Raw genomic sequence first — 25,029 nt, forward strand, 5'->3', positions numbered from 1 at the left:
GTGGCCTCGAAGGGCCTTAAACCACGGGTTGAGGCTGTGGTGCTGTGTGTGCGATCCCCCTAGGAAGCAACTTGAGCGACGCAGTACGGCAGCATCTGTTAACCTGGAATGCGACTTCCTTCACGCGATTCCGGTTCACGCGACCCTCATGGACAATTTTACGCAGACGGTATCCCCGCCGAACTTGCTGCCAGTCTTCCAGCTTTTCCTGCCACCCAGTGCCTCCTTCGTACCAGGCGTTCTTTTGCTGTGTCGACATCTCAAACCCCTGAGGCGGCTTTGGCAAGATCCAACAAGCTGGGTCGATTTTTCCATCCGGTGGCTCCTCGGCCGAGTCTTCATATAGTTCAATAGTTCGGATGGCATCCCGAATTCCGGAAATCCTCCTCTGTCTGTTGACAGCTGCCCGCCATGAAACTATGCGCGGAACCTGAGCTCGTTTCCGTGCCATGGCTGGGTATTTGGGCCTTGATTTCCGATCCGCCTCCGGGTAGGGGTCGTTGAATCGCGGGTCTCCCCACTGCCGTCGATTGTGTATTGGAACTCGCGATGGAGGGTCAATCACGAGCCAAGTCTCTCTGTTCAGCCAGTGGTTGGCAAGCAATGTGAAATGATACGGCTTCAGTCCGGGGGTCATCTCGTTGAATATCCATAACAGTTTGCGATCCAATCGGTCAATTAGTCGCACCTCCCAGTCACTCAGCTTATCAAAAGAGATTTGTTCCGCCTCGAAGACCCCATCCAGGCAGCTCGGGAGGGGTGCATACTTGGTCCGGGCTTTGATAGTGCCTGGGTGAGTCCAAAGTTCCTGGAAGCTGTTTCTAGGGCGCCCAGCTGCCCTGGTATCTCGCCACGAATGCCATAGCTGGTTCGACGAGAGTGTATTCAGTACTCCTGACTTCTTCAATGGCCGAAATCGTGCGGGTGCAGTGTTGAACTTGGCGTATTTCATATCAGTATCGAGAGGAATCGCACAGGCTGCTTGCTTCCCTTGGAAAGGTTGGTCAGGAATCACGGAGATTTTCTCCAAGGTCGTCGTCGCACCTATAAGACTCTTTTTGCGTGTTTCTGGAGCAATCTCACAGGAACTTTGCTCGGACAAAAGACTGGCCAGAAGCGCCGTAGCAGGGGTTCCCGGGGGTCCAGAGGATTCCCGGAGATCTTGCTGTGCTAGTCCAGTCGATTTCATTTGCATCTGCGCCGACCACAATCTATATTTTCGTGAATGAACACCCCGAAGTGCGGGTCTCGGGGTCTCCCGCGCTCTTCGAAGACTTTGGTACACATTCGAGCAGGAACTGGGCTCAGCTACATGGAAGCTGTTACGTATTGAGCGTGGGTGTGAGGGGCGTCGCATTCGATCGGTATGACGATCTGCCCATGAGGCCCCGTTCCGGAGAAAGGATTGACTGTTTGTTGAGATTTGCAGGGACTGAATCTGAGTCGGCAACGTCAACACATGCTTGCATATCCTTCCATCTAACCGTTGACTACCCTCAGTCTGGTCCTCGGAAGATCTGGAGCGTGTCCGTGAAGGTGGCGTGAACATTTGCTGCGATGCTGAAGAAGCTGTGCTGCCGCCAAAGTGGTGCTTATTGAAATGAATTCTCGGTAATGGACGGAGGTTCTCAGCGCCTCTAGTTGCGGATCCGATCGGTCGAGAAGACGCAGATTCTTGGCTGACAATCAAAGCCCCGCGACATTCTATAGACGATCGAGGGTACGGAACCTGGATATCTGGCATCGCCTCGTAGCTCTTCAGGCATTCTGGTAGCAGCTTCAGTCGTCTTCGGTTGACCCGGCGTTCTTCCATTGCCTCCAAGCCAGGATCCCACCACACCCATTGGTAATCGGTCTCGGTTGACTCCCATGACACCCACTCGCGAATGTGCTTGAAGAGTGTTCGGAGGAGGGATTTGTTTCTCTCATGTGTCTCCACAGAAACCCAGCCATACCAAGTCCGGGCATAGCGAGTCGTCGTCAATTTGCCCTCCTGCAGTACTTTGTGTCTGTTTAACGATCGAATAAACTTGCCGAGCTTCCAGAATAGGACGGCAAACACGAATATTCCCACTGTGCCTGTGAGCAGCTCGCCGAATACCCTGGGGTCGATAGAGGTTTCCACTGGGACCGGTTTGGCTGGGGATTCTTTACCATAATCCCGCGGCGAAGGGGCCAAAGAGTGGTTCTGTCCAGTCTGCAGCGGCGCCATCTGCCGGGTGCGACCTGAGACTCTTCAGTAGATCTTCCCGGTAAGTGATGGGTGGGTGGGTGAGTTTGAAGGGTCATGAAGTTGGAGCTTGGCGGCTTCGCCGGGGAAGTCGCGCGGCGCGAGATTGCCTCATCTTGCCCTAACGACAATACTGTTTACTTCCATCCGTAATCGCCGTGGAGGGCTAATATTTGACGTGTTTCGTATGCGATATGGATTCAATAAAGCCCAAGTCAGCAATATGACCTGTCGTGCTTTCGATACCCTGTCCTTGATATGGCACAGCCCGACAACATGCGCCGGCCGATGCATAATTTGTGCAGCATCCAGCATGGACGATACCACTAGGAAGAGATCTTCATCAGTTCATTAAACATCCTTTAGTGTTTTACAGTATTTAGGTCATCCGAGTTGACAAGGAGAGGTGAAGATTTTACCCCAGCCCTTTTAAAGCACGTGCTATGATACCTGCCACGGTAATAACTGGATGGACAGCATCCATACTTCAGCGTCCGGAGGGTAATGGTAAGCTAAAATGTGAGATTCGTGGAATCCCTCTTCATACGGTCGCGAGATTCCCTATCTCGGGCCTTGGGTCAGTGAGGCTCTGCGGCTGGTTCCACCTACTCCAGGCTTGTTTGGCCGTATATACCCAAAGGTGGTGCCACGATTGACGGCGAATTCTGTCTCAAAAGGAGTATGTTATAGAGTAGTTCACGTAATGCTGAGGGGCTTGCTCATAAGAACAATCGCCATATGGCCGTGTCGGTCGCTACATCATCGGCTTTCCATACCGACTCTTACTTCGTTGAGTCGAAGTCCCATTACCCTGAGAGATAGCTACGCGTCAAGGTCCAGGGTTTGTGAACAGATGGTTTGGCAGGGATGCAGCCTTCTGGCGCTGGGCCACGTAGATGCATTGCGCAAGTGTAAAATACCTACTCCCTTCGTTTTCGAAAGTGGTAAATCGCCCGCTGATGGTGGCTGTGTCCAGTGTGGCAAACGCCGAAATACGACTGAACATGTCCAAGGTCCTGTAGAACTTGGACATGACCGTCGACGGAAGCTCGCGGAATTGGGGGTTCCACAAGGCAGACCAGCTGTGGGAGAAGCAGCTGGTAATGATCAAGCTCTCATCTGCAAAGCCTTGCTAATCACCCTAGCAACAGAAATCTAGCGGGATTCCGCGCTAGGTGTTCGGACTTGGGAATGGGGGCCGACTTTTCGGAGTCGTGGCTGCTTGGATGACATGGCTGTGCAGAGGGACCAGATAGAAGGGCTTCGGAAATCTACCAAATGCAGTAATTTGCGGGGTCTTTTCAGTTGCCGATTGGTGCGTCGATACATGCAGAGTATTACTTGATGGGACGAACATCAAGCATTCCCTAATAGGCTTACGTGGCGTGCTGGATTTTGCGTGGTCGCGCCTGGCAAATCGGTCGCTGAATGGAAGAGCCGCGTGATACCATGTGGCATCATGAGTGCTCGATCGGGCACAATATTACCACTGCTTTCGACTATTAATGACGTCCTCAGGCCCAGTCGGCCCTTAGCCTACAAGCCCACCAGAACAAGGCTCCTCTAAATATCACTGCCGTCATTCACACTCCTGAACATCTATAAAAAAGCCCCCCAGATTTCTAATAATTCTTCCACTATTTCAACCACATACTCAAGCTCATCCCATACCGGAATATGTCTCTAACCCGAATCGCCATTGTTGGCGGAGGCCCCGTGGGTCTCACGCTCGCTCGACTTCTTCTCAACAAACCTAAGATTGAGGTGGTTGTCTTCGAGTCAGAGAATTCCCAAAATGCTCGTGGGCAAGGCGGCAGTCTCGACCTGCATCCCACGACCGGTATTGCCGCCTTGAAGGAAGCCGGCTTATACGACGAATTTTTGAAGAGAGCTCGCTTCGAAGGGGAGGCGTTGACTATTTGCGACAAGCATTTGACCAAATATGTTGAGCTGGCTGGCTCGGACGAAAAGTCCTCTCACGGGAGACCAGAGATCGACCGAAAATCCCTCCGTGAGATGCTTCTTGACTCTATTCCTCCCGATATGATCCGATGGGGCCATCACCTGCGCACCATTGATGAAAATCATAATCTGATCTTTGATCATGGAATCGAAATGGGATTCGATTTGATCGTCGGCGCCGAAGGTGCCTGGAGCAAGACCCGCAAGCTGGTATCAGAGCAAGCGCCAGATTATGCTGGCATTTCTGCATTCACCTTCGAGATTCCCAATGCCAAAGAGACAGCACCAGAGTGCTACCAGCTCTCCAACCACGGGTCTCTGTTTTCGTACTCCGATGGCCGATCTATCATGAGTCAATGTATCGGAGACGGCCGCCTGAAAGTCGCCGTCTATGCTATATGGCCCAAGCAGTGGGCAGAGAACCCTACTTTCGATATCAATGACCTCGACGCGACTAGAAAGGCCATTCTGGAAGAATGCCACGATTGGTCTCCTGAATTGTTGCAGTTTGTGCGCAATGCCCAAGACCCAGAGTTCCGACCGCTTTATATGCTCCCCGTTGGCTGGTCATGGGAGAATCGCCCTGGCGTAACTTTGATTGGCGATGCAGCACATGTCATGACACCTTTTGCTGGCGAGGGTGTCAACTTGGGGATGCAAGACGCGCTAAAGTTGTCTCGAGCAATCATCAAGGGTGCAAACTCACCAAACCCTCAAGTTACCCTTCCAACTGAGATCAAGGCATATGAGGATGACCTCTTCGTGCGAGCCAAGGAGACATCGACCCTGACGAGTGATATGATGAACTGGTTGTTTTTCAGTGGTGGCTCGCTTGGATCTGTTATTGAGAAGGTTGCTTTGCGTAGGTTGACCTTTTATGACAAAAGCCCCCTTCAGCGTGCTAAATATCCACTGATGTGGGCTTTGATATATGGTTATTACTTTTTATTCAAACTGCAATATTGATGTTGAGATGAACTTCCTCGTTATCCTGGGAGCCGTGTTTGTTGTGCTCTCCGCACTGTCTGCTCGTTAGCCTTAGAATTAGATATTAATCAGCTATACATTATTATCAACTCTCATCATTGCCTCCCTCAGACAGGTAAGGCAAGAATGTGACACCTTACCTCACCGGCTCACCGGCTTTCTCATCACTGATCCACCCTACGATCACATTCTCCAGTAAATGAGATCCAAAAGACAGGTCAGATCACTCGCACTGTATTCTCAACTCTAACATCCTAAACAGGCAGCAAGAATGTAGCAGGTGCTGCTCCAGCTGCTCTCGAAGCACATGGACGTTCACATGAAAGAGCCCAACGTTTGAGATTATGTATTCCAGCCTTGGGGTGAAGGGATGATCCATGTTCACCCGGAGCAACGGAAGAGAACGACCAGCAAAAGGGAAGCAAAACACGGACACAAAGGAATCGGGGAGCTCGGGTTCCACCTGAGTTGGACTTATCGACTGGAGACCTTCCTAATTGGGCAACCCACTGGTCCACCGCCACACCATACCAGCCACTCCTTGCTTTAGCCACATCATTAGCCACTGCGGCTGATGTGTGGCGGTGCGACTATTAACTCCAAGGGCCGGGACCGAGCCCAACTGACCCCCCTGCAACACGATCGACATTGCATAACAAAAAAACAAGGTTGGTTCGTACCTCCCTTTGCATGTTAGGCGTATCTCTGGTTTTGGCTTCTACGTTGATGGAGACGTCACCCGTCCATCGGGAAAACGTCCTTGATGTCTCCCACACATGGTCGATCCTGCTTTCATTGGTGGAGGGTTAGTTGTCTTTCACTGCTATGCCGCAGGATTGTATCACTGCTCTCCTCTCCCCCCTCTCCTCTCGGAGTCAGGCTCCATTGCGTTTGTGATTGCATCATCCTTCGGAGCTCTCTTACTGATCTATCCTGGCACAGCGCTCATATCTCACGGGCTGCAGTTCGCGCTGACCTCGAACGTTTCGATCAACTAATCGACGGGAAAATCTCGGTTGTGTCACCGAGTTTTTCCCAAATCCTGCGTCGGGAACTCTAGACCCGATCCCGTTCTACAAAGGCACCTATCACCGGGAGTTACCGCTGCAGTGGGCGGGGGCCCCTAGATGATATGAACTATTGACTGGCCTGTGCCAGATCGGCGAGGCGATCATTAAACCCTAGCACCTTCATCGTGGCACGTGCCAAGAGTAGGACAGTGCGCGGTCCTGGTGAAAGCTTCCTTCCTCGTGGAACCCGCTTCTCGGACTTCCTCAACCCCTGCTCATATCCCGGCACACACATGGTGCCGGTGATCATATCCGCTCTGGTCACACGGAGCGTTCCCGTGCGGAGACACGGAGATCCACGGAGTCTCGACCCTGGAGTGCCAAGGGGTGAGGCTGATGATCCGCGGATACCGAAGTGCGGTGCTGTGGCTGGTGATCGATGGAGCTATCGCCTCCTTAGTTTTCGTCTTTACCTAGGCAACATCATTTCTGAGGCGGGTTCGCCATACGATGAAAGACTCAAGCAGGGCGGAGGAAGGCGGGGGGGAAATGAAAATGTGAGCGCCAAAGAAGCCTCGGTTCGAGGCCAAGGGAAACCGCGCTGGAGGGTTCGGCGTGCCCGATGACATGGACATGGTTACCAAATTCCCGCGCCACAAGGCTTCACGCGCCACAGCTCACCGTTGTGGCTTGCAGCACCAACGATGGGAGGGGCTCGACTCCCCTGCAATCGAACAGTGCGGTCTGTCCTCCAAGGACTTCCTCCCTTGATCGGTCCAATGCGTCCCGAAGGTCGTCATAATCATGCTCCTTCTCGCTTCCCGGATGCAGCGGCCTTTGGGGCACAGACCACACTGTCGCTGACCGCAACGCCTGCCCAAGTTGAGGTGACTGCATGATAGTCTCAACGCCACCACTGTGACTGAGAAGTGATGATGACAGCTGCGACGGGCCGGGCAGTTGAGTGCAAAACAGAAAAGCAAACCCCGGATCCAAAATCCAAACAATCCTCTTCATGCCACCCTTACAACTGGCGAGGTCGAGATGTTGAGCAGGGGGTGGAGACGGTACAGTCCGTGCACGCAACTATTGACATCTCCAGAAAAAGCCGGTTCTCAAGTAGACCACCACCTCCGCCCTGGATCGAGGGACTCTCCGTTTGCCCCTGCACATGAACGTTGATCGTGCATGTCAAAGGCGCGTATCCGATTATTTTCACCGTGCTGATTGCCGGGAAAATCGGTAGCTGGGCGCGAAACCACCGAATCAGACGCGCAGCTGCCGAGTGGACCCCCCCCCCCAAAGCACCTGAAAAGGTCCAGTAATGGTGCTCCCCAGTCGATCCGCACGCTAGCATCCGATCTGTCCTGCGCATCTTGGATCTCTCAGATCTACTCCGTAGTACCTGCTTTGTTCTGCACCCCTCGAGGTCCACCCCCCTCCCCCCCCTCTCTTCCTCCCTTCTTTCCCCGTCCGTCCATTACGTACCCGTCGATCAAACCACAGCAAAACCAAGAAAGTAAAAATTCCTGGTCTCCACTGTTCGTGTTCGATTTTCCCGGAACGTGTTGCTGCAAGGATCTCGCAGATGCCGAAGGAACACCCAATCCACTGGACGGTCTCTTGGCCGTTTACTGCTCTATGGGGATTGGCGTGCTTTTTCATTGATTTTTTAATTTTTTTAATTTGGAATTCAAATTTTACTTTCCTAGTACTCCGGGTTTTCAATTTGTGATCCGCACAGCATTACGGTTGCCTTGGCTCAATCCCAAAAACGCGGTGACCGATTCATTAATGCGCTCGCATCGCGTGGTACTTTTGCCGGTGGCGATATCTACTAGTTCCATCATTCTCCAACGACTGACCTGGAACATGAAGCCTGAACATGTTTGGCAGGGAATGGGTCTCGGCTGTCGCGGGGAGGTATATGAAGACCGCTTGAAGCACCTAGCTCGAGCATAGTTCCTACCAGACATCCTTCATCCAACATCCCAATCTTAATCGAAGAGTGCAACTTGCTCTTCCCTTATACCATCTTTACGCCCGATCCATCTCACGTCTCTTATAATCGCCTTCCTCGCTTCTCCAAACTCTATTGTCAGATCCAATTCATTTATACTTCACCGATTCTCTCTAGCCCACTGCTCCCCGATTGGTTTAGGGCAGATCCTTCAAGCTTGAGTTTATATTCGCCATACCACCCCCGAAACAACTCCAACTGTTTCATCCCACAAAGCCATGGCTACTCCGCGCGAATTCAGCCTGGCATTCGAAGCCGCCCCGCCGGCAGCAGCCCGCCCCGGCCTCCCTTTCACGGTCCCCGTCATAGTCGTAGTGCGCCCCGTTGGCACACCCTCGCGGACAGTACAACTCGTTGCCAGCGCCAGCCTGCGCGACGAAGCCGGCACTAGCCCCGCCATTGGGCTCAGCGGCAACCTCACCGCAATGGTGCGGAGCCGGTGCGAACCCTCGATGAGCGGCTACGCCAAGTTCAGCGGGCTCACGATCTCCCGACCAGGCAAGTATCGAATCCGGGTGATGCTCAGCACCTCGTCCGTCAACGGTGTGATGACCAAGGAATGCGTCGACTCGGCAATCATCCATGTGCACGCCGCTGCGCCGGCGGCCCAACGGCCAAGTGGGTCCCCCTCTCTGTCTCGTTTTCCCCCTTCTAATGACCCTGCCAATCCAATCATATCTCACCGTCCCCTTGGTCATTTTCCCTATTCCCGATGGACTAGTTCACCGTGTCGGTGACCAGATGGTATGGCATTGGGTCTTGCCCCCAACATGGTTGCCCCTCAGACTACCGTTTCTGGACGCTTGCTGATCAATTAAAAACTTTAGCTCCCACTACGGTGGCAAAGCTGCAGCGGCTGACGGCTGAAAATTTGGACATCTCGGCGAGGGACATCGTGGCGTGGCAGAGTGCGTGATTGAGAGCTGCAATGGAACTTCTGCGATTGGGTCTTGGATATTGCTGCGGAGTTCCCTGGAGTTTGTTTTCCTTATCTTGTTGCGCGCAGCTCTTTTTTTTTTTTTTTTTTTTTTTTTTTACTTAGATCGTTTCTTTCCTGGTTTTGCCGCTTCCTTTCTGAAGGGGGTTTAGGTCTCAGGGGCGTTTCCATTGTTGTGGCACGGCTCTACCTACCAAGACAGTACTATTAGCAAGGGCCGAGTAATAGAACAAACTCCCTGATATTTTGTGTTGTGGTTTTCATTGGTCGAGTTGTTGTAAACAATCCGTCTAAATACTGCTAGTCCCATCGACTCGATTGGGATGAAGCGATGAAGTGACAGTGGGAAGGCCCTTTCTATGTCCGGTTTACAAGTCAAGTTCTTGCGTCCAGAAAAAAATAAAGATAAAAAAAAATATAAAAAGGGCATTCAGATCAGCCGCGTATACCCGCTAGTTGTTTGGGAATTTCCTTTGTTTCTTTGATCCTATGAGATAAAACGGTTTCCTAGGGCCGTCGTGGTGGGGACGATGATCATCCGATCAAAGGACTGTAGTTGCGAAGCTCTCCCAGATGCGGTGCTGACCCAAGCACATACTGCAGGAACGTGGGATAGCCCCAGCCCATACTCTCAGCTGCAAGACCCATAAGACTGGTTTGGTCATCGCGACCCGGGCGTCCTGGACCGGTGATGTTCTAAACCGAATAGTCAGTCTACCGGCGATCATTCCATAGGGCAAATCAGATATAGGTACCGGCTTCATATTGATATCAAACAGAGCAAATCGCGACCTAGGTCCAAATCGCCGAATGTCTATCCGCAGAGGTGCTCTTGTCTGTAGTAATCCAGCAACAGTCTCGCACTCCCTCATGATGGTCGTGTATGCGGGATCGGCGTCTACCTCCTCAGTGGTCACGGCGCGAGAGTTCACGGTCACCGCTACCTTCCCACTGTACGGTGCGACGCCATCCACATGGTTGAAGCGAGTGACAGGCGGCAGCGCCCAGTGTCGAGTGAAGCGATCTGAAGGCTCTTCTCCCGGGATTGCGTGTTGAGACGGAGGCATGACGGTGATCGTACCTTCCTCCCCATTCAAGTACTCCTCTAATAGAACCCGAGGCGACTCCTCAAACAAACGAGCCACATGCGCCGACAGCTCCGCGGCATTGTGACAAACCTTCACGCCGTGGCTGCCCCGCCCGCGCACAGGTTTCGCAACAATTGGAAAATCGCTGGCGTGGATCACATCCAAGACATGACCCGAGGTCCTCTGAACAGCAACAGAGTCGTCCATTCCAGACCGGGGATCATCTATCACCCACGATCTCGGCAGCGTAAGTCCACCGTGCCGACGCAAGCAGTCATTGACAAACGACTTGTCATCAAATTGATCCGCACACAGTGGCGGCTGTCCGACAACCCTCACCCGCTCCTGATGCGGCGTCAACCGCGACGACACTTGCAGCGGATGCTCTGCAAAAAGCACCGTATTCGCCCACAGATGCGTCGCCCCCGCCTTCACCGCGGCCAGAATGCCCTCCTCGGTATCAGGGAAACACCACTGGTCCTGATTTGTGGGGTCTGGCTCGGGCTCCGGTGTGAGCACCGTGATTCCCGAGCGGGACAAAGTATACGCCACATCAGCGCCAGAGTCCCGGTACCCTGTGCAGCGTTAGCGCATGTGGTCCAAGCTGAACTGTCCATGTTCCTGTCGCGCCTGCCTTACCACCGGGCTTGGGCGGCTTACTCACGCCACCATACCTTGGCGGCGGGAGAGCTTGGTACAACACCGCCACGACGGGCGTGGTGGAGTCCATATGAGAAAAGGATTTTGTCGTCTGGCCTTGGCGCGGTAGATTCGTGTGGAGCGGAATGCAGGTGCTAGCTGACGGGGGCGACGGTGGGCGGGACGGAGATTGGAAATGGGCTTAGGAGGCGAAGGCAAAAATTCACTAGCAAGACGAAATTAAGAGGACCTTATACATATTCGACTGTATATTGGGATGGGATGGAGGCGATAGTGCCGAGATTTCTATCTTATTGCTGCATGGGATGGCCTCGCAGAAGTGCCGATGTTCGGAGGAGATACGGAGATGCGGAGCAGTCCGAGGCGGGGATGGAGCGCTCGCCTGGAGGATTGTTGGTACGGGAAACAAGGGTAGCTTACGCGAAAAAAGGAGTGAGAAAAGAAATTGCGAGTTTCGGAGATATTCCGCAAGGCCGATACTGTTCATTATGAAAGCTATCGGGTACAAATGATAGATACAAATATGGGAAACAGCGGCCGAAAATCGGCTGCCCCTTCAAGGAGACAAGAACATCGATGTTCATCAGCTCATCAATGAAACGGATGATTGTCGAACAACCGTCGAATGACTGTCGAACGACAAAACCCCTGACCAGCACATCAAGTGAACGGGGTGCAAGATGCGGGACCAGTATGGTTTCATAGTATCGCACAATGTAGCAATCACAGTACATTGATCAAGGCATCATTCGTTTCCTGGGCGCATGTACATTCTGTGGGGAACTGTACTGGAGAAGATATCAACGGCGAAAGGGAAACATGGTTTCTTCGGAGATGCATCCATAGTCGAGTCGAGCCAAGAGCGGGGTCGATCGTCCACGGGGAGGATGACATGCTTTCATCTTGTAGGACAACCCATCACAATCAGTGCATTTCAGCGAGGCAATGCCACCAAGGACAGTCGGGATTGGAAAAGAAAGTGGCGCGGAGAAGAGATTCAGCTCTCCTTGTCATTGTCATTGCTGCGGAGCTTATCAATCCCATCGCGGACGGTCTCGCGCACGCTGAATCCGCCAAACAGCCAGTCATTTGAGTGCCGCCCGTAGTGGTTGATGGTGCCGCTGTAGCGACGGTAGTTGTCGCTGTTCTTGCCGGTCGGGGTGGAGGCCCGCTTGCTAGGGTACTCCTGCTTGGGAGACTGGGGGCTGGTGGCCATGGGAGACATCTGGTCAGGGCTGTGGGAGCGGCGGAGCTGGCCGAAGTAGGAGGGCCCGGGGGCACTGCGGGAAATGTCTCGAGGATGGGAGTCACTTGCCGAGGACGGGCAGTGGGATTTGGGGATGTCGATGGGGCTGGGAGACTTGTTGCGTGGTCGGAACAGCTTGGAGGCCAGTGGGTTGGACAGCTTGCGGCTGTATTTCTTCTCGTCGGAGCTTTGAGTGCTGCGAGAGGAGCAGGTGGTTGCAGAGGTTTGAGACAGAGATCGGTTTGGATAGGAGTCGCGGTCAGATTGAGAGTGCATCGGGCGAGAAGTATAGACGGGTTATAGAGGGGAGGGGAGAAATGAGGACTGAGGCCGAGGCCGGGAATTCTTAAGTTATTTATGCTTCTCACGTCTCGTATCTTCCCTCCTCCCATGGGGGATCGTCAACCCTCGTAGGGCAACCAACCAAAACGCAGGCCGCTTCCAGTTTGCACTCGAGCCCGTCGAGCAAACGCCGGAAGACACACACAGCCAATCACACTCACGAATGGCCCCACCAACAGCGGATCGGGCCTGCCGCGAGCCAACCGGGGGCCAGCAGCGACCACCTGCCGGTCCCACCGGTAAGGTTTAGCGGGAGTCTGTGTCGGTGAGGTCGGTCCTGCTTTTCCCCCGCCAATCCCAGTTTCTTTCTGCCTTGGAGCCTCCTCTGCCTTCCATTCGCGTCCAATCACTCTTCCTCTCCAGTCGTGTTGTTATCGTGCAACCCCGCTTCACCGCTCGTTGCATCATCACGGACACGTCCCACAGAGATACCACCCGACGCATCTACGCTGTCTCCTGTAGGTCTTCTTTCACGCTCGTGATTCTGGCCCTCGCTCGTACACCGTCTGTCCAGCTGAGCCGTCCTGTCATCCTATCTCCCCTACCCATAGGGCTGCCTCCGCGCGGAGTTAGGCAACCAGGTTACCCAGGCCGTCTGTTGATTATGTTGATCGTGCCCGTTGTTCGTCACAGGTGGGGCAGGCTGCCGACGGGTTGGCCAATGTACCCTCGAGGCTCTGCTGGGCCATGTTATCTGCCCCAATTACGAATGCATCCCTTCGCTCGTATGCCAGCATGACTGCTCCTTGGCAGAAGTCTGCAAAAGTCCGAAGACTGTTATCGCATCCACTAACCCACTGCTTACTTTCCCTCCAGCCCCCATCACCAATCACGGTTGATCTGCTGAGACAGCATCCCTTCTAGCGGCCTTCGAGAATGGCCATTGTAACCGAGAAATGGGGCACGTGTCTCCAGATTGCCCGGTTTGGCCCCCACGCAAGGGCACATCAGCCAAGAAAACACGGCTGGCTTCATGCACGCGGCACGGTCACTCCGAGGAATGTGGTGTCCGTAGGGTCAACGATTTTATGAGAAGTTCTTGGGTGACGCGGGCACCACTCGAGCGCATTGCCTTCCAAAGATTCTGCTGTCATGAGAACCACCAGAACTAACCTCAACTACAACGCCTGTTGCGACCGAGGAGCGGACTGTTGGAAGGCGCCGAGAATACCAATCACTGTTGCATTCTTTGTGGATATCGATCCAATCGGGGACTCCCGTCCCATGGCTCGTCTGCATACCTACAATACTGCCTAGCCGCGGTGTTTACCAACTCCGGGAAATCCACCTTGTCTGCTTCAGCCCTGCTGGGACGGTATCTGACCCGGTTGCTCTGAAATACTAACGTCACCATCACACAAGCGTATACCTCGCGGACTTACCTTTTCCCATCAATCGTTGCTCAATTTACATGACCCAGTGCGGATACTAATTCCCTCGTGGAGCCACTTATTTTGTGAAGAATTGCTCTCAAAAATTGCCGAATGGATGGGTTTTCTGGTTTTCTCCGGGCTGAGAGACCCACCATGGACTCACAATCCTTCCCCAGAATACTTTTCCTGGCATTGAAATGAATCCAACAATCACAAACCGTTTCAAACCGACCGTGCCATCGGGTGGTTAAAAAACCTTGGCCACATAATGCATTGCCAATCTTTACGACCGCACTATCCACGGTCAGATCAAAGTAATAGCCTATCCCCAATTCCTGATCTACTACTGTATTGAAAGCTATCCATCTTCAGCTGGGATTTGGGGTTCCGCTAGAACCTCGTAGATTATCAAGATGGTGCCAGCTCCCAGAATACTATGTTCTTAGTCTCGCTCCGCAGAATTCATTTTCCGTTCTCTCCGTTCTCTCCGACTTGCGGGGTAATCAAAACAACAGAGCTCAGTCAACTTCACGGACGGCGGGATAATTCGAGGGCTATAAGCGGAACAGAGCTGGTCGGGCTGCAATTAAGAAATTCAAATCTCGGACTCAGACTGCAAAGTTGATGTTCACCATGCCTCTATCAGAGAAGGTGGCCTTTGTCACGGGCGCTAATGGCATCAGTGGGTTTTCAATCGTTGAACATCTGATTCGGACGCCAAAGGACGAGTGGTATGAGCGGACCCTGACCCTTCAACATTTCCTGGGAGAACAAGCACTGACCAGTAAAAAACAGGATCAAAATCATCGTCACATCGAGGCGACCCCCTCCTGTTGCTTGGATCGACCCTCGAGTTGAGTTTGTTGCAGTTGATTTCCTGGATCCAGTCGAGAACATTGTTGCCAAATTGAAGGAAATCTGTGCGGACGTTACGCACGCCTTCTTTACATCGTACGTGCACAGCGATGACTTTAAGGAACTTCCTGTGCAGAACGTTCCTTTGTTCCGCAACTTCCTTGATGCCGTAGATGAGACGTGTGCTAGGCTGCAGCGAGTCACTTTGCAGACCGGCGGAAAGGTGAGTCAAGAATCATCGCCGGTCCCTTCTTCCATGCTGATGGAATTTCAGTATTATGGTGTTCACCTCGGACCCGTCAAAGCCCCCCTCGAAGAGTCGTTCCCTCGCTATGACGATCAGGGATACAACTTCTACTATCCACAGGAGGACTATCTCAAGGAGCTCTCTGCTCGTAGCAAAACTTGGTCATGGAACATAATTCGCCCCAATGCTATCAATGGCTACACGCCTCATGGTAAGTAGCAACCTTGGAATCACCAGCTCATGGATTGGATTCAATTTAACGAAGCCATCTTAGCGAACGGAATGTCGGAGGTTTTCACCTTGGCTCTCTACATGTTGATCTGTCGCGAGCTGGGCCAACCAGCCAACTTCCCAGGCAATGAGTATTTTTGGAACACTGTTGACGACAACTCATACGCTCCCAGTCTAGCGGATCTAACCGTCTATGTCGCCTCTCAGGATCAATGTAAGGACGAGGATTTCAATCACACCAATGGGGACGTCTTTATCTGGAAGTATATATGGCAAGACTTTGCCGCCTATCTGGGTGTTGAGGTATGGTGAACTCGCATTCAGTATCATTGATTATGTCCTAATCAACACAATATAGAGCCCAGATCCAACTTTCGAGAAGGCCCCTGGTCGGACAGATCACCTGGCGTGTGAAATTGACATGGTGGAATGGGCGAAAGACAAGCGTCCTCATTGGGAACGAATTGTCAGCAAGTATGGCGGCAGGGCTGATGCCTTCGATTGGGGAACCTGGGGCTTTTTCAACTGGGCTGCGGGCCGATCGTGGATCACAATCTCGTCTGTGCACAAGGCGAGAAAGTTTGGCTGGCAGCGGAGTGACCGGACATTGGATACTTGGATTGAAACCTATCGATCCTTTGAGAATGCGGGTGTTCTTCCTTCGCGTTCGGCTCTGCACACCTTCAAGGTCAAATAGAGAATACCCTCTGAAGGATAAATCTCAGCTTCTGCGCCGGACAAGCATATCTAATGAGCCTCTGATTTACCGTTCCATAGCTCGAAGACCTTGTTGTCCTCATTGTAATCCCCGAATTATGGACTTTGTCATCTGACTCCGCCACGTCTGCTGCATCCAAGCGGGAAGGTCCCTACTGAAAGTGTCAAATCAATACTTCGATGGTAGAAACACCGGGCCCCCCACAGGCCCAAACATAACCCGCTACACGATCAGATCTACAACATACCCAGGTTCCCTGATATGAGCATGAGAATAAACCGAGGCCCGCACCGGACTCAAATGCCTGTGATGCTTTCGGAACAACCGAAATCAGCTGGATACTGTCCTGTTATTCTATGATACGTGAGAAAATGCGGACTTTTAATGTCTTCAGACTCGACATGCCGAGGACCCGGTCGCCTAGAACAGCCCGTTGCTTTGAAGTTTCAACCTGCCTGTGAGAAGTGGGAAGCGTACTATGCAAATGTAGCACATGCGTGGGATGACTCTGGAGTTTGCCACTCTAATCAAGAAAATCTCGTTTCTATGTTGTGAACAGAATTATTCTTTATCGTAGATAGCATAAAGCAATATTCCGATTTTTTTCAGTTCACTATCACATATTCTTCCTCTGCATGAGCGACAGATAAAGCACGCCTTGAAACAAAAATAAAAGTATTTCGCCTTTAAGATTCCTCCTGTAGAGGCCAAATGCTAGCGCTAGGTTCTCTCCACGATCGAGGCTGCTAGGAATGACATCGTCGGTGGCGTCGTTCAGCGACGAATTTCTCCGCATCAGCGACAGACAAGGCTGTTCGAGTCCTGTCCGTTACTGTCAGTGGTCGTGATGAAAGTCGAGGTGGTATCCAAGGGACTATCGTCTGGTCTGCAGCTGTCATAGTAGTCGGCACGACGAAGAGCGATCGTGTCTTATCCAGTGGCGGTCGGCGGATGAGTCGGCGGAGCACACTGCGATGGACATGCTTCCGAGCCTCGACCACGGTGGCTGAAAGTGGGATGGCTTGACTTTTATCCTTCAGGAAAGGGCGAGACCAAAGGCGATGGCTCCGTGATGACCGCGACCGAACAATGCCCGCCATGGCGGCATCGTCGTCGGGCAGTTCCTCTACTATAAGCGGAACTACTTTGGCTTGTTGAAATTGCCACGTATGGCCTGGGGGTCCAGCCCCAGATTTTGAGATACGCAGCTCCGGGATGCGAGGGTCACGCATGCACAGCTCCGAGCCACAGTGAGGCCAGGAGTGGTGTCTTCTGTGGTGCCGTATGGATGGCGACATGGTGGACGTTTCTGTGGAAGAGCAGTAGAGCAGATAGGCCGGGGTTCAAGATCTGTGAAAACCAGGTTTACCCCACCGCCATCATGAAAAACTAGGGGCTGGAGGAGTATTCGTTTAAGCTGTGCAGATAGCGATAACTTAAATAGAGATGGGTCCTGATTATATGCTGTGCCTGACAGGTCTCCGCATTATAAATCGAATGCTTGTGGCTGACACCTTTATGAGGCTTACACGTGCCAGGTCAGAGTGCCCTAAAGGCGCCCCGGGTGACGAAATAATCACTTGGTATTCTAATATGACCTGTAAGCATGGACCTGAGAACAGGTTGGAGTGGGATGGAGTGGAGAGACACTGGTTACTGTATATTTTGTGGGGATGGGATAATGAAATATATATGGTTCAGAAAGTGGGCTCAAAGCCACCAATTGTAAGCTTTGAAGCCGGTATCATGCTCAAATCATGAATTTTACACACAGGTAGGAAATTACACCTCAACCCCTATTGAAGTCCATATTCATGCAAAGGACGGGAGCACTAAACCGGTTCTAAGACATGACCTCCGAGGGTGATGTGGTCAAGGGACCTGGGTGAGCACTGGGCTGAGACTACGCCCAATCCGGTGACATGGGGCGCCAGCGGGCTGAGCGACGGCCCTCAATAGTGCAATAATATTAGATTCTATTAATTTTCATGTCGACACTTAAAGAGCATGTTGATCCTGGAGGCAACAGCAAACGGGTTTCGTCTGACAGTCACCCGCGCGAAAAAGGTACAGCCCCGAGGGAGATACCGGGGATATGATTTAAAATTTTGAGATTCGAATATCAACCAGCACCAAGTGGTCGAGCAGTAACTCGGTCATGTCATCTTCCTTGGTCTAGTGGTCATGATTTCCGCTTGTCATTAATACCGATAAGCGCGGGAGACCGGGGTTCGATTCCCCGAGGGAGAGTTTCTTTTTTGGTTTCGCCTTTTTGGGAGCCGATCGATACTATTCGGCTTCTTCTTATCTATGTTTAATTCTTTTTTTTTTCAAACACCATTTCACGTATAGTATTGAGGTTTCAGTGACTGAATAGGTAGGCGAAGCAAACTAACCCTCTCTCCCTCCCAGGCATCCTTGCGCTGCCTGGCTCTCACACCAAAAGCAATTGAACTCGAAACTCTAACCTCGCATCTTGATTAATTAAAGTGTGAAGCGAAAATACATCAATCATTGATCAGCTCATTACAAGAGCCCTCTGTGCAGTTCTTTAGCCCAATTTTGTAAATAGGTAGTGCGCGACACCCTGCCTTCTCACAACCCCTGCGCACCGTAGTCACACTAAACTCGCCTATCAACTTGTTATGATTTGGGAAAGCAGCTGAAAACTACATCTTGAAGAAACCACTCGGAAGAGGTCGGTGGTTGGCATGCTCGTGAATACCTTTCAAAAGCCCTCGTCATAATCGGGTTTAATTTAGCCTTTGTGGGTGCTCTCCAACGGCACAGCAGAGACATATCCGAGTGCTTAAGCCTACCAAGGCTTTCATGTGAGAAAGTTTTAGTCTGCTTGTTGCCTGTAATGGCTGGCACATGCACGTTTAAGCTGTCTCTACGCTCTTTTTTCTCGCTCTGACCGATCAAGTCATCTTAGCACCGACGCGGAACATTCTCCCAACAGTTCTCCCACTCTCACACACACGAGTGGTTTTAACAAGCATGGGCTCCTCAACACTGGTGGTCCAGTTTTTCATACCTTGACGTGTTACCACCAAAACGCCTACTCCAATCGCTTGCCAAACATCTCACGTCGCGAAAATGGACGACCTTACCTCCACAATCGAGAAAATGCTCACAAGTTCCGATGTTTCCATTCGAGTCCTGCCAGGAAAACCCTTGGCCCCAGCACAAGCCATAGCTCGAGATGACAAGCGCATGGCACTCCCCAGAAGCCTGGAAGTCCCGTCTCCTGCTTCCCAAAAGACAGGCCGTTCGCAGAATCACACAACCCAGCCTGCGGCAGGTGCCATTGTTTACGAAACGCCTCCAACGGGTAGCCAGCACCCCGAACTAAATCGGCTGTTTGAATATTCAGCGGTCTTGGATTCAGGTGCTTCCCGCCACGTAACCTTCCAGCGGGAATGGTACACAAGCTTTGCACCAAGCAAAGGATTTAGGGTCACCGGGGTCGGAGACTTCTTTCTGAATGCTACAGGAGTAGGCACGGCTCAGGTGTCATGCAATACCGGAGGCAAGAAGGTCTATTTGGAATTGGAAAATACTCTCTTCGTTCCAAATATTAGAACGTCTCTCATATCTGTCTCGCAACTTTTAGAGCAGGGCGCTTATGTCACCTTCGAACAAGTCGACGAGAAGATGGTTGGTACGGTCAGAATAAACGGGCAAGTCTTTACTGCGTCTGAAATGCAGGGGGTGTTTTTCATGGACATGTGGCAGCCGACGGATCCCAAGGTCAGCAAGCCTTGACTGTCGTATCCTTTCCTATGCTACGCAAGCAGTGACCGCTGCTTAGCTCACTTTCAATTTAGCCGTGGCGTTTAAAAGTCAATATTGAAGTTCAACCAGTCCATTTCGAGTCTGAGTAAGGTTTCAGATATCAAGTAAAGAAATACTAGAAAAGAGGATGTGTTCAATCGAATACGATGGATATCCACGATCATCAAAACGGAAGGGAAGTAAGATACTGATAATGAAACTAGAATTGACTTGCAAACCAGTGCAAAATAGGGTAAGAGCCATCCTCGTACCATGTGGGTACACCGAGCCCGTAATTGGTTGGTATAACCGGTAGCATCAGGAGAATTTATACGACTCGATCAATATCATCAATCTGCTGAAATGATGACCCTTTGGCATCGGCTGCCTCCGTAATAGCAACTCTTGCTGCCTCCGCTTCAATTGCTTCCAAAGGCCGCATTGTCTGTTTGGCAGTTTTATCATGAATGGGTATGATGGTGCGATGGTTTGAGTCTCGGTCGAAGTAAACATCCACATCCTCCAGGGTCCGGTATGCTGTCTCTGGATATAGAAAATACACAACCAGAATGAACGTCAAATTGAAGACGGCAAAAACTGATATGGGTAGTTAGCCGGAGGATTTGGCAGCACATGTGAGTAGAAGAAGCTGTAACGTACTTATGTAAAACTTGTACCCGATTTCCTCGATTCCAGTGGGAGTAAATTGTGTGCAGATAAACCCAGCAAGCTACAGATAATGTTATTTTAGCCGCTGAGCTAAACTGCTGTAGAGTTAATGGTAGAGAGCCATACCCAATTCGTGGCTGTTGCAGCAGCGGCGCCCACTGTCCTCATGGCCAGGGAGTTAATTTCTGCTTGATATACCCAGGGAACCATACCCCATGTGCAGCCAAAGGCTGCATAGTAAAAAAACAAGAAAGATACAGCCACAATGCCCCACTAAAGCTTTGTTAGCCCTGCATCAAACTAGGAAGAGACAGACTTACCTCGTAGGGGGCTTTATCGAGCAAGGCAATGGATATTGCGACCATTACGTACGCGAAACACTGAAAAGATAGCCCACTTAGCATCAATACTCGACGCCCACATCGCTCAATCAATCCAAAGCACAAGGCTGAAGAAATCATGTATGATGTAGCATTGCAGCCTGTGAGGATTCGTGCCATGAGCTCGTTCATGCCAAGGTTGTTCATCAAGATAATAGTGAAATAATAGTTGAGAGCGTTAATGCCGCCAAATTGCTATGAAGGCCATTAAGGAAGTGATCATGAGAAGAACAGTACTCCGATTTACCTGCATAAACTGTCCACCACAGCCAAGAAGAAGCCGCTTTAGATGGCTAGACCGGTCCCGTCGAGCTAGGATATGGATAAATGAGATCTTGGATTCTCTTTCAATCCGAAGAGCGCCAATAATCGAATGATACTCGCTCTGAACACGGGGATCATCGGTCAAAAGACCCTTGCCAGAGTAACGGCGAATAGCTTCAAGTCCTGCTTCGGTTTTGCCCCGCATCAAGAGCCATCGGGGGCTATCGGGAACAAAGGAGAGCAAGCCAATCAGAAACATAGCCGGGATGAGCTAGGAGGTAAAACGTTTAGTTAGCCAAAATGTTTCTGGAGCTTCAAAAGACATGCAAAAATTACCTGTAACGCCAAGGGCAATCGCCACTGATAACCCCCAGGAAGAAAAGAACAAGCCAACGTTAACCATGTCGCAGCGCAGTAGAACACCACATTATGGAGAACGACGATCACGGACAGTTTTCCACGGCGGTCGCTGGGACAAGATTCGGCTTGGAAAATTCCACACGTGGAACTGGTCATCCCTTTTGATATATTAAGTCAATGAGCAAGCAGATCTTGTGGCGGAAAACGTACCATTACCAACGCCATTGATCACACGACCGACGATAAGTTGTGGGAATGAATAAGCAGAGAACTGTAATACGGCGCCGATAGCGCTGATGAGAGTACCAGTTCTCAATGTATTTTTTCGTCCCAACCTATTGCCATAACAAGCTGCCGCCAAACATCCCACCAGATTTCCAAGCTTTGGAAATATCAGTACTGTATCTATGCCCACCATGGTGGCTCCCAGAACGTACCGAGAAGCAGCTTGCCGTGATACCCTGAATTGATGAAACCTTGGTCTCTGGAAATACGTTGATGAAATCCGAGCTAATGAGAATACCGCTGACAACACCCTACAGAAAATCATTAGGGTGGTTAATGCGAGACTTAGACGGCATCATTCCGTCTAGGACTGGGGGGGAAACAAACCTGGTCGTACCCATACCACGCCTGAGCAGCGGAGTTTGCCGCAGTCAACACGACCTCAAGGCCATAGCCGTCTAACATGGTGCAGAAAAGATGGGTGATCTTAAGTTGCAAGAAATCCAAGAACGTCTTGGGCTCGCGTGTCGGTGAAGCGGCCCAGCGAGGACATATAAAGTCCTCGGCCGAGATCGCCGAGGCCATATCATACATCACTTCCCCAGGTTTTGTATAGATCCCCAGATTATCCGGGATTGGTTCCCCGCAAACTAACTCTAGCTACATTCAGGTTCAGCCAAGACTCAACTGTCCGCAGACGGGCCGTCTGTTGCACGGCTCACACTTTACCCCGCACCGGGCTTGACATGGCCCGCTGCTCAGTACGCGAAGGGCAGATGTAAGCGAGGAATTATATAGAGAGCTCTTTCGGATTTTTGACTGTTGGTGAGTAAGGTGGAAGTGATTGCTTTATCTACCTAGTGTTCTAATACTACCATCTCTGGGGTGATGTGAAGTCCATTTTCACACCAAGTGCGCAAGTCGTCCTCAATGTTCAATGTGGAGTAACGTAGATCATAGAATCGAGCGGGGAGCGATGATTCAGAGATCAAAGACCGATGCTCTGAAATCGCAGTACGTATTATGTTTTCATATCGTAGAGCTTGGTGCCATCTTTTCCCGGAACAAAGAAGTGCATAAGCCATAGAACGAACCCCGGCTGGTACATCGGCGTTCACTGTCTTAGCATAAACTGGTCTCAATTAGCTGGAAACTTGAAGGAACAAGAACATGATTAGTGGACCCACCGATATAGAACCTTGCGACCGTGAAGAAACAAAATACGAGGTGTGGGTTGCTGACGCTGAGCTCCTCATCCGTCATTTGGCCGACCTTGAAGACCATATTATCACAGGCATAGATACAGCGATTGGTCGCATATTGCCACTGGGATTGTAAGCTGTATGTTTGAAGAACTATTTAAGACAGAGGCACATACCGGCTCCGTGGACGGATCTATCTCGCGAGGGATGGTTGACATTCTCTGGAAAAGAAGAACCACGGCTCTGGATCTGTTAGAAAAGACCTATATGGTGGAGACAAAGCTTACATATCGAGCACACAATTAGTCAAGACAATGTTGGGGTCCATTTCTGCGCGTTCTTCTTCTGCATATTCAGCGTTGATGAGGCGGTAGACGGCTGCAACAAACTCCTCACGCCACGCAGTCAAGCGCTCGTCAATCTTCTGGGCCTCCGTCTGCCACTGTATCCGATCGTTGTGGTCGCTCAAGTTCCATGATTTTTGTAAGAAACCATGTACCAACAATAGTTCACTAGTGGCAAAGATGATGCATACCGAGAAAGCCGATGAATAGCGAAATTGTCCGAAAGACCAAATATTGATGATATGTTCCGGAAACGCCCACAGTGAGTCACTGCAGGGTAAGATTCCATTAGACATAGGAAGGGATGCTCCTGTATCCCAATCAACACCCACAGTGGACATACTATCTAGCATCTCAGACATCCAGTATGCACGAATTCGCTCTTCTCGATCTATTATAGTAGTCGATAATGGATGAAGCCGTGGAGGTACTGAAGCAGAAGAGTTGATATGGTCGGCATGTTTTTTGACCAGTGTGCCGTAGCCTAATTGGGAGGACATTCTGCTGCGTGTTAATATTCAAGTCCCGAAACCAACCAAAGTGAGGATACACACCGTTTACAAAGCGCAATCACATTCCAGAATTTTTCAAACCGACCAGATCCATATTCAATATTGGAGATTATGAGTAAGGCTTGAACAGATTGAAGACAGGCTTGTTGCAAAGCCTGGAAGTAAACACTCTCCCGCAGCCTGTCTGACCAATGCTCCCGTTCATCTGCACTCACCAATGGCGACTCATAGTGAGTCAGGGTCACTGCACAAATTGCCTTGACAGCTAGGCGTTGGCTCAGCGTCTCCGATCCTTTCAAGTGTTGTAAAGAGTCCATGAGGGATGGTTGGTGAAGAATCGGAAACCATGGATGATATCTTTTGAACCATATGGAACACAATTCAGAGAGTACAGGATATGAGAACGGATCAAATTGAAACGAGTGTCTGGCGAGTGTGTTATCATCTGAGCTAGCGTTTGGCGTTGTAAGCGCGGTTTGACTGGGTGCGTTTGGCATTGGTAAGTCTTTCTCCCCAGAGTAGACAGCGTTGATGGAAGCGTCAGGATGGCTAACTCCAGGAGTGGATACTTCCTGATCGTTCCCAGCGGACTCTAGGAAGGATTAGCTTTCAAGCTTGTCATGTCACTGAAGGAGTCATACCCTTGGAATGACCCTCCAACATCCACACTCGTTGTTCGAGCTCGACTTGGCTAGGGTTAGCATGAGGAACATCACTTTCTCAAGACTGTCGGACAGACTTAAACGCCGATCTAACTTAGCGATGTAGCCCGCCCGCAAGCCGGGCCGTCTGGCTGCCGCATACTCGCAGTCGAAATGGTTCTTGATGCAGAAGTCGCAAGTCGGCTTCCGCCGGTCGCACGCAATCTTGCGGCTTCGACAGGTCGTGCACCTTGGCTACAATCAGCTCTATACTGAGGCTATGATTCAACCTGGGACTCACGCAGCATTTTGTCGAACGGACATTGTGAGAGTGGAGATAGAGAGACTCAACTATCCCCGGGGTTGAGTTCGAATCGCTCGGAGAGAAAGCCGGGCTTGCGTCTTTCGCTTAGCACGAAACGAATCCCTCCAAGAAGCCCTCGGTTGTTTTAGATCCGTGATCCACCACATGATAAACTAGGGAATGAACTGGAAATCAGGCAGAAGGGGGTTCTCGGAGAAATTTCCCCGCGTCGCCCCCACTCTTATGGTTCAGTCAATCCGGGGTCACAAACCCCCACATCTCCACGCGCGGCTGTATTGCGTCAGATGCGGCGCGGACATGGCCCGTTCAGTGCTCTTTGATTGGCGTGGGGATTCCTTGCCTTTGAATCCAGCCTGGAAATAATGTGAATGCTCATGCGTGAGATAAGCGACCCGATGAGGAGATTGTCCAGTGATGCAAACAG

At 51.2% G+C, this 25,029-nt stretch overlaps 8 protein-coding genes across 8 annotated transcripts; 4 read left to right on the forward strand and 4 right to left on the reverse strand.

Annotated features, from left to right (window-relative positions):
- Positions 1 to 16: 16 nt before the first annotated feature.
- Positions 17 to 2,212, reverse strand: N7482_003999 (uncharacterized protein; the record flags this gene model as incomplete). Its single annotated transcript, XM_056686124.1, has 1 exon — positions 17 to 2,212. The coding sequence occupies one exon, from the start codon at positions 2,210 to 2,212 to the stop codon at positions 17 to 19; it is 2,196 nt and encodes a 731-aa protein (XP_056544866.1).
- A 1,695-nt stretch (positions 2,213 to 3,907) lies between these two features.
- On the forward strand, positions 3,908 to 5,158 carry N7482_004000 (FAD-dependent oxidoreductase; the record flags this gene model as incomplete). The annotated part of the gene is made up of 1 exon (XM_056686125.1): positions 3,908 to 5,158. One exon carries the CDS (start codon positions 3,908 to 3,910, stop codon positions 5,156 to 5,158), a length of 1,251 nt encoding a protein of 416 aa, XP_056544867.1.
- Positions 5,159 to 8,427: 3,269 nt separating this feature from the next.
- N7482_004001 (uncharacterized protein) lies at positions 8,428 to 9,125 on the forward strand (the record flags this gene model as incomplete). The annotated part of the gene is made up of 2 exons (XM_056686126.1): positions 8,428 to 8,827; positions 9,037 to 9,125. 2 exons carry the CDS (start codon positions 8,428 to 8,430, stop codon positions 9,123 to 9,125), a joined length of 489 nt encoding a protein of 162 aa, XP_056544868.1.
- A 555-nt stretch (positions 9,126 to 9,680) lies between these two features.
- Positions 9,681 to 10,964, reverse strand: N7482_004002 (glutathione synthetase ATP-binding domain-like protein; the record flags this gene model as incomplete). Its single annotated transcript, XM_056686127.1, has 3 exons — positions 9,681 to 9,842; positions 9,902 to 10,809; positions 10,874 to 10,964. The coding sequence occupies 3 exons, from the start codon at positions 10,962 to 10,964 to the stop codon at positions 9,681 to 9,683; spliced, it is 1,161 nt and encodes a 386-aa protein (XP_056544869.1).
- Positions 10,965 to 11,891: 927 nt separating this feature from the next.
- Positions 11,892 to 12,416, reverse strand: N7482_004003 (uncharacterized protein; the record flags this gene model as incomplete). The annotated part of the gene is made up of 1 exon (XM_056686128.1): positions 11,892 to 12,416. One exon carries the CDS (start codon positions 12,414 to 12,416, stop codon positions 11,892 to 11,894), a length of 525 nt encoding a protein of 174 aa, XP_056544870.1.
- A 2,072-nt stretch (positions 12,417 to 14,488) lies between these two features.
- Positions 14,489 to 15,885, forward strand: N7482_004004 (SDR family oxidoreductase; the record flags this gene model as incomplete). Its single annotated transcript, XM_056686129.1, has 5 exons — positions 14,489 to 14,586; positions 14,651 to 14,933; positions 14,985 to 15,168; positions 15,232 to 15,491; positions 15,547 to 15,885. The coding sequence occupies 5 exons, from the start codon at positions 14,489 to 14,491 to the stop codon at positions 15,883 to 15,885; spliced, it is 1,164 nt and encodes a 387-aa protein (XP_056544871.1).
- Positions 15,886 to 19,005: 3,120 nt separating this feature from the next.
- Positions 19,006 to 19,674, forward strand: N7482_004005 (uncharacterized protein; the record flags this gene model as incomplete). The annotated part of the gene is made up of 1 exon (XM_056686130.1): positions 19,006 to 19,674. One exon carries the CDS (start codon positions 19,006 to 19,008, stop codon positions 19,672 to 19,674), a length of 669 nt encoding a protein of 222 aa, XP_056544872.1.
- A 337-nt stretch (positions 19,675 to 20,011) lies between these two features.
- On the reverse strand, positions 20,012 to 24,604 carry N7482_004006 (uncharacterized protein; the record flags this gene model as incomplete). Its single annotated transcript, XM_056686131.1, has 18 exons — positions 20,012 to 20,280; positions 20,344 to 20,413; positions 20,479 to 20,625; positions 20,673 to 20,927; positions 20,980 to 21,267; positions 21,333 to 21,514; positions 21,567 to 21,627; positions 21,794 to 21,892; positions 21,969 to 22,241; positions 22,676 to 22,713; positions 22,769 to 22,907; positions 22,960 to 23,026; positions 23,071 to 23,225; positions 23,319 to 23,628; positions 23,682 to 24,231; positions 24,281 to 24,325; positions 24,379 to 24,512; positions 24,582 to 24,604. 18 exons carry the CDS (start codon positions 24,602 to 24,604, stop codon positions 20,012 to 20,014), a joined length of 3,105 nt encoding a protein of 1,034 aa, XP_056544873.1.
- Positions 24,605 to 25,029: the final 425 nt, after the last annotated feature.

This window comes from Penicillium canariense (assembly GCF_028826845.1).
Source record: "Penicillium canariense strain IBT 26290 chromosome Unknown utg000002l_segment0_segment0, whole genome shotgun sequence".
Taxonomy (NCBI): Eukaryota; Fungi; Ascomycota; class Eurotiomycetes; order Eurotiales; family Aspergillaceae; genus Penicillium; species Penicillium canariense.